The following is a 9,013-nucleotide window of genomic DNA, read 5'->3' on the forward strand; positions in this document are numbered from 1 at the left end:
AATATTGTTTGCATGTAGCATATAAGCTTGAAATCAAACTGTGGCAAGCGCATAGTGATAAAGAAAATAAAGAAATAAGATTCTGAAAAACGAATATACAGAAGGGTTTCCGTATAGAATTGGGTCTAATAGTCGATCAACCAAAGCCTGGTTTCGGTAGCTCGAATGATGAGAATACCGCTCGACAATTTTTCGAAAACTCAAGCATTTCTGCTGCTATTACAGGGGTTGATGAGGACTTGATTAAGCGTTTCCATGTCATATTGCAGACAATTTCGTGTGGCCATGAAGTCGATTTCATACAATTTCAAGATTATGCCTTACAGACAGCTCGTTACTTTGTGCAGTTATATCCGTGGTTCTGCATGCCAACTTCGGCACATAAGATATTGATTCATAGTGCAGAAGTGATAAATTCATCGGTATTGCCGATAGGACAGATGTCTGAAGACGCTCAAGAGTCTACTAATAAATACATTAAAAAGTTTCGAGAAGATTTTGCAAGAAAAGTTCCCGAGTGAAAACAATGGAAGACATTATTTTACGCTTATTATTAATATCCGATCCGTTTATTTCGAGTTTGTGCGAATTACCTCGAAAAAACTCAAAGTCATGGCTTCCAGAAGCAGTTTTATTGTTAGTTTCGCCACGTATACCAGCAAATACAGGAAGCTCCAGCGATTTCAAAGTTGAATCATCTGATTGTGAATCAAATTATTCTTTGGATGACGATGCATGAACTTTTAATCAACTGATTGTATGTTTTATCGTATTAAACAATATATGGATTTATTTTGTACTTTTCCTATAAAAGTGGTTCGTGTTAAATCCGTCATTTTGTTTTCATTTCAAATTTTGACTTCGAATTCGTAATCAGCGATCCCGAAAACCCTAGAATACTGACTTTCAGCCAAATTGATAACGCTTTTGACTTTTGGCCAGCTTTTTGGGATTTGGCCCCACTGTGTCCCGTTGCCATATTAATTACATCTTGTTTAAGGTTAATAAAATAAACTACATGCTGCTAAAATGTGCTAGGTGCACTTGAGGACTAAATCATAAAGCTTGTAAAACTTTATATAATGGGACAATAAAATCAATGCTTTACGCGGCCTCAAGCTGAGGTCATGTAACTAGTAAAAATTCAGTAGTAAGTAAATTACTCTCTCTTTAAAGATAGTATGCCATCAGAATTTCAAAGTGCTGCAGAACTGTTTCTACTAATGCCTCTGATACTAGCAGAGCTCCTTCGTTTGCCACTATGTATTGTAGAGAAGGTTCTAAACTACTACATCAGAACTACAAATATCAAGGCTCAACAACAGTCTCTACTCCTCTCTATGGCTCTTCATATGCTACCACATTGCAATTACCCTACTATCTGTGATCATCAACCTGTAAACAAGGTTTTCCCCGGGGTACATTTGGTGTCATCTGCTTCCTCCATGGATAACCATGCAGACATTAATATCTACACAGATGGGTCTAAAAGCTCCCTTCATGTCAGCTCAAGTATCTGTATCTTCCTCCAAACTGACATATTTTGCCAAAAATGTGTTAGAAGATACAGACACCTCCCACATATCTCCATCTATCAAGCTGAAGAATATGCTGACTACTAAACTGTTCAGTGGGCCACTTCACTACCAAACAAAACTCTATCAATATTTACAGTGATTCTCAGTTTGTCCTGAAAGCTCTATTAAATCCCAATTGCAATAGCGATAAAATCGCATATATCCAGCACTATATTAAAAATCTTGTAAATAAGATAACTTTTATATTTTTTCCTGGCCATACTGGCATACTTAGAAATGAAAAAGCCGACGTTGAGGCTAAGTCAGCTGCAAAGGACACTGACTCGGACTATACTCACATCCCTCTCATGCTAGAGCAACCTTAAAAATTACGTTCATGACAACGCTATGCAAAAGTGGAATCGACAATGGTTGAGCAGTAAAACTGGTAGAATAACAAGACTTTATTTTCCTAGTGTTGAATACAAATTCTCATCACCACTTAGAGATTTAACATTTGCAACTGCTCAACTACGTACTAAGCATGATAATTTTAGAAGCTACCTGGCGATGTATAACCGGGCAGAAACTGCCTTTTGTTTTTGCTCTACATAAAACCTAGACACCGTCGACCATATGATCTATCTTTGTCCAATTTACGATCAACATACACTTATTTTGAAATTAGAAATCTTTACTTAGTTTCAGGTGGCCATGTCCACTCGATAAGCTTGTTCAGAAGCCACTGTTTATGCTTTTTACAATTATGTTCAAAAAACATGGAAGAAAAAACTATTTATAATTTATAAATTTTAGTTTTACAGTTTAGTTTTCAATAAAAGCTGAATACTAATTTTATGTTTACTTTGTATCGTGTATTTTGGTTTATGTATTATTAGTGTTATACACCCATAGAAGAGTACATTTATTCTAATAAAAAGAGAGAGAGAGAGAGACCACCACACGGCCTTTTTCCATGAAAAAAACGTGTAGAGCATAAGTCTACTAGCGTTATTATTTTATCACGTCATAAGAGATGGCTTTAGTACAACGAGCGTTCTTAATAGAAACGGCCAAATTGAAGCCAAATTCAAAAATCCACCATTCAACGAGATCAAAAAAAATAAAAATGAGAATATTACGTAAGACGAGATCTATTATCCCCTATTACTGATTAAATCATAAGAAATCCTTACCCCACCCACTCCAAAATACCTTACGTAATTTATGGACGGCCCCTTAATGTAGTGACTTTTCAGTTGCCAACTAGTGGCTGAGTGTAGTCGGGGCTGGTTGCATTGAGTTTTCTGGGTTTTTTAACGTGTCTAACACCTAATTAAGGACCAGTTTCTAATAAGCTCTTTCTGAAGATGACCCCTTAGCAGCTACCTCATTTGTTATGTTGCCTTATCTCATCAATTTAACAATGTTTTACATTTTTGAAATTTTTCCCAGCTAAGGGCACTTAAGGAGGCCTTTTAATCGTATTCATTATGGGTTTGATCAGATCCGCAATAGGGAAGATGAGTGGAGACGGATGGGCCAAGTATAACCAAAATAAACTGCCCGTTAAAAATTACTGGTATTCGATTCGATTCTGAGTCTTTCAGTATAATAGACTGATGAATTAACCTTCTCGATCATTACATATATACGGTTAAATTATGTAGTCCATCTCGAATATAGCCTACGGTATGTTGTGTTTACTGTAGTTCGAATATGTAGACTGCAGTAATTTTCAGAGTTTGGATATGCATTTGTTTGAACTTTTACAAGATATATCAAAATCTCTCAACACACATTTTGCTTTGACCTAATGTTTTTGTGATATTTTATAAAAATCTTTTACATTTTCTAAACATTTATTTATCTGTTTGTTTAGGTACTACTAATAATACGAATTTCCTTGAAAATAAGTTTAAAACAATTAATGAAATGAAATATTATTTAAAAGGTATAATTGGAGCATCTCCTGTTCCTGAATATTTGGTACAAGAATTGGAAAAAAAATTAGATATAGAAATTTTGGTACGTACGTTTTTTAAATATCATTTTATTTAATTAATACAGGCAAATCTCTGAATTAACATAGAAAAATCTCAAAAATTAAAAATGGCCAGTCAAGGGCTATTGTTTGAAATGATCACTATTAAATGTTCGACTTTAGAAATATATAAAATAGATTTAAATAAGTCTACGTTTCTCTGCTTAATAATAAATAAATCTTTATCAATGCACTGAACAATATTTGTTTATTAATAGTTAATAAAATAATTTCTAAAGGAATGTTACTATTTTAAAGAACGGGTATGGAACAACGGAAACTTCGTGTGTAATCTCCGTAGCCAATTCTCCCACAGATAGATATTCAGGAAAACCTGTCGAACATGTCGAAGTATGTGAATTTAAATTATCTACATATACTTATTTTTCAATCTGTAGCGATGATTTAATTCTTATTGTAGGTCAAAATTGTCGACAAAGACGGAAACGTACTCCCATTTAACACTAAAGGAGAAATTCTGTGTAGATCTCCATACGTATTTCTCGGCTATTGGGAAGACAAGGACAAAACTGACGAAGTGCTGGATAGTTCCAAATGGTATCATTCTGGGTACGATGCTATTTTCTATACAAAATATATTGCTCTTGTGTATGTAAATGAATTTGTCGTGTGAATTTGTGTAGTGATATCGGTAGCATGGACGAAGACGGTAACATTTGCGTAACTGGAAGAATTAAGGATCTTGTCATAAGAGGTGGTGAAAATATATATCCTCAAGAAATCGAAAATTTACTTATTAAACACCCTGCTGTCTCCGAAGCATACGTAAGCAAATAAATTACTGTGTTTTCTTTTAAAAATCATTAAATTATATGTTTAAAAACCTATAGGTTGTGGGAGTTCCAGATATAAGAATGGGAGAAGAGTTGTGCGCCTGCATTCAACTGAAACCTAATCAAGGAATTAAAGAAAAAGATGTTAAAGAATTCTGCAAAGACAAGGTAAATTGCCTCGATTTGATAATAATTTCTGTCAATTTATTGAGTATTTAATTTAAGTTATGGTGTTTATTAATTTTTATTTTAACCAGATAAGCAAGTTCAAAATCCCAAAATACATCGTAGTCGTTGAAGAATTTCCGAAAACGGAAAGCGGAAAAATTCAAAAGTATAAGCTTCAAGAACAATGTACAAAATTACTGAAATTATAATTACGAGATCGTTTTATTTTTAAAACGTATATTTAATTGGAATGTGTTAATCATATATATAAATGAAAATGTTTGTTTGGCTGTTTGTTTGTTCGGTTTACACGCCTTTGCCGTTCGACCAATTGCTACGAAACTCGGCAATTTCGTTTATATATTATTCTTTTAGATAATGTCGTTCATTCCACTCCGAAAAATCAATTGGATTTTTGTAAATCAACTAATTTCTACCAACATTAAATTTGCTGATGTACACTTGAGACATCTATTGGCAAAAGGCGTAATGAATACATTATCTATTTTCCACGGGTATTTTATTCCTTGAGAGCATACAATTACTACTATTGTTTCTATTATTATAAATTTTGAGAATATATATATATTTGTTTTTTGTAATGTGATGTTTTTTGTGAATGTAATATATACGTATATATATATTACATTCACTCAATTACTGCGACAGGTAGCATATATCACTTGCTACTAAAAGTTTTATTTCTGTACGATACTTTCTTAGTAAGTGCTCCCCAGTTGCGTTATGGCTATAACTGCCGAACATTGGTTGTTTGTTGTGGGTTTGAACATGGCCAATGTGCTGCCACGTTCAGTTTTCCGGATTTTCTTCACATTAGTAACACCTAAATAGGGGTCAGCTTGATATAAAAGTCTTCCATGGAAGAAGCGAATTTAGTGGCGGGTGCACTGGCGCGCGCTATGGACCCCGACTACTGAAAGGCCCCGCAAAATCCCCAACTTTACACTTTTTTCTAATAACACTAAGTTTGGTATCATATGCGCAATTTTAATTACGTACAAGTTTACAATCGACAGTAAAATTCGAATGTGATGTATAATATCTTTCAAATTTTATTAGAAATAAAATCTTAATAGTACATAATATTTTTTATTTGCAGTATTTACAAATATGGTTAACATGTATTTCTATTTTCCCTGACTCTCTTTCTTTTTTAAGGGACCCAATATTTTTTTCTGCGCCTGGGGCATCAACACACCTTAATCCGCCTCTGTTCTCGGGATACATCTGTCCCCTCGGCAGATTGCAAGTTCCGTAACCAAATAAACCAAACTAATTCTAACGAGCGATTATTTATTATGACATCGTTGCAATGCCGAGCTGCAACGCCCGGCATTGCAACGAACTTTTCGTCACAATGTTCTGAATTCGTTTAGTGATGTCTTGCCCCTGTGAATCATACTTTTCCTGTCAGCAATAGATTCGTGTCGGTCACCAATCTAACTCCGTTCTCGAGATTAAGACAAGCGGACGGACGACAGTGGCAATTTATGGGTCTACAATTTTTTTCAAATTGAAGTCTCGTGAGGTCACGGATTGGAATGTTTAGAATGTTGAATGTTGAATGTTTAGAATGTTGATAGGAAAAATCCAAGTTGTGACTCTGACTTTCGTAGACATGACAAAATTTGGAAATAAATGTAACATTAGTTTGAATGCAAAATTGTGGCGGTGTAAGTAATAAAGACATAAAGAAAAATTCTTAGCCGTCAGAAAAGAAAATATCATGGCGTGAGATACGAGCGAAAGTTTCAAAGTTGGATCAACACTTGCGGACCAAGTCGAACGGAAGTGTCAAATTGATTAACCGATCAAATCAAGAATTTATGAGAGAGATCCTTAGAAAAGCCAGAAATTCAAGCAGAAAGAATAGTCGCTTCTCCCAGGCTCGATCTGTTGATCCTCTGTGTCGGTTTCCCTGTTGTCTCGGATTTTGTTTTCTACCGCTTTATTATAAAGGTTTTTGGTTTTTTTTTAAATATTAACTTTATCCAGTTTCATGTTGCATTAATACGTAAAACGTGCAATCCCGACGGCGACCGAGGAATCTTTCCGAAACTCGAAATAATATCAGATGAAATAAATCGACATCTTAAGAATTTGATTTATTTCATCCTATGGCCGAAAATACACAAGTTTTTTTATCGACTTATTCAAACGAATTTCGTGTAATTTTTGGAGGTCGACAAGCCTCAGGAAGTAGAATTTAAGAAGATCGTCTTTTACCTTTCCGCTGTGGACATTCTGCACGATGTAAATGCCGAAGATAATTTATTTATCAAATACCGAACACAAAAAATGACTGAAACAAAATTTAAAAAAAAAATTATAAATTTATTTAATTAAATTATTAATATTATAATTATTAATTTAGTTAAGAGATGGAGCCTAACTCTTCCCTCTAGTGAGAAATTACTTTGTATTAATCATTTAATTAGCCAAATTTTAGCCGTATGTTTCAGGCGATCGATGGTTGTTTCTATCTCTCTTTCTCCTCAACCAATGGTTGATGGGCAAACATAAATGTGTGCAGTATTATAGCTTCTCTCTTCGCTTAGCTAGTTGTTTTATCTGTTGGTAAGGTATTTTCCGTAATAACTCGTCAATATATTTCACTCTGGGTCTTCCATGTCCCCTTTTGCCCTCTATCTTTCCTTCCAATAAAACAATCATCCATTCCGAGGGTCGAATTAGATGGCCTCTTCTCTGCTGCCTCTTTTGAAACATCCTCATTCCTCTTTCTCTCAGTCCATTCGTATAATTCTTCGCCACACCACATCTCAAACGCCTCCAGTTTTCTTTTCTCGGATTTTCGGAGTGTCATGTCACTGAACCGTACAATGCTTCTGTAAAAGCATGATAAAGAACGGCATCGACTACTGGCTTTTTAAAAGGTTCCTAATTTGCGTAATGTCTACTGCATGCGCTATTTTTTCACCTAGTAGTAGAAATTTTAACTAAATATTTCTTTACAATAGATATAGACATAGATATATACATAGATAAATATTTCTTTTTGCATTTTTCTTTTCCCCATGGTCCATATAATGTATATATCAAGTTTTATCAAAGTACAGTAGACCCCTATAACACGGTAGATACGTTCCGTGTTTTAAGAAATTCATGTTGTACGAGTTCTTACATACATGAGCCAATCACAACCCAGCACGTGTGCAGTTTAGGGACTACAGCTGTTTGAAAGGTTTTCTTCCATAAAATTAATCGATTCTAGACTAATTTGACTCAACATTTCCAAAACACGTATAATTTTTTGGGAACAATCCATATAAACTATGCTATAAACAAAAAATTGTAGGATTACTTACCGAGTGTGCACCGTTCGACGACGCCATTGCTTAAGCTTGTTTTCGTCGTGGAGCGGCGCATCTAACGGCAGGTGCGTGTTTCCTGATAAATTATTTTTCTGCGAAAAATTTGCTGAACTTTGGAGACATCATTAATTAATACAAATATAATTTTTATGGCCGTTAAATAATAAATGGTTTTAGTAGGTCCGCTGCTCGTTTAAACTCAACGGTTTGTGCAATATCTGCTATTGGTCTAGATTCGACCAATCCTATCGCGACACGAGTCAGCGATGACGTTTTACCGTATCGTACGAGTCTCTTAGCGTGCTTATAGGAATACGATCGCAATTTTTTCACTATTATCCGTATTATATGAACCTGTTTTATAAGGGGTCTACTGTATGTCAACGAGAACGAGCTCTATACAGGTCTGAGTAGAGCAACTTTATTAATTATAACCACCCTGTATTTGATTGGTTGGCAGGTTACCGTTGGTTATTCGGCTGTGAATGGCTCAATTTCTTACAGTTAACATTAGGAAAAAATTTGATATAAAAATTTAATATATATAGTAGAGCATCGATTATCCGACCCCCGATAAACCGTCACATCGGTTAACCGACCGCGTTCTACTCGGAAAATTCAAATGTCTGGCAGTGATGTGGCGCTACAATATTTGGCTATGTCTTGGCTACTTTAATATTATTTTTGTTAAATTTTTGCGTGTTTTAACTGGCAACAATGGCTCGACCATGAAAGAGAGATCAGTATTTAAACGAGGTTTAAGTTTCTAATTATGAGTGGTTGTTTGTTTTGTGAGTAATCAAAAAATAAATTAAAAATAATTTTTAACGATACAATAGAGACGATTATTATTTTTAAAAATACAGTAGACCCCCCTATAACGCTTAGATACGTTCCACGCTAACCGAAAATTACGTTGTAGGAACGATTAAATACATGAGCCAATCGCAGCCCGATAGGTGGGAACTTTACGGACTAAGGCTGTTCGAAAGGTTTTCTTCTATAAAATTAACCGATTCTAGACTAATTCGACTCAACATTTCCAAAACACGTATAATTTTTTGGGAGTAATCCGTATAAACTATGCTATAAACAAAAAATTATAGGATTACTTACCGAGTGTGTACCGTTCGACTA

General features: G+C 34.7%; 1 protein-coding gene across 1 annotated transcript in view; it reads left to right on the plus strand.

The window, feature by feature from the left end:
* LOC111629241 (acyl-CoA synthetase family member 2, mitochondrial-like) overlaps positions 1–5,000 on the plus strand; it is a 26,157-nt gene extending 21,157 nt beyond the window's left edge. The window contains exons 11-16 of the mRNA XM_023373123.1: positions 3,472–3,545; positions 3,820–3,912; positions 3,983–4,131; positions 4,206–4,347; positions 4,413–4,523; positions 4,613–5,000. Coding sequence (XP_023228891.1) covers positions 3,472–3,545; positions 3,820–3,912; positions 3,983–4,131; positions 4,206–4,347; positions 4,413–4,523; positions 4,613–4,732 — 689 coding nt within the window. The 3' untranslated portion in view covers positions 4,733–5,000. The remainder of the gene's footprint in view (positions 1–3,471; positions 3,546–3,819; positions 3,913–3,982; positions 4,132–4,205; positions 4,348–4,412; positions 4,524–4,612) is intronic.
* Positions 5,001–9,013: the final 4,013 nt, after the last annotated feature.

This window comes from Centruroides sculpturatus, unplaced genomic scaffold (assembly GCF_000671375.1).
Source record: "Centruroides sculpturatus isolate CEXI.00-Female unplaced genomic scaffold, Cexi_2.0 scaffold429, whole genome shotgun sequence".
Taxonomy (NCBI): Eukaryota; Metazoa; Arthropoda; class Arachnida; order Scorpiones; family Buthidae; genus Centruroides; species Centruroides sculpturatus.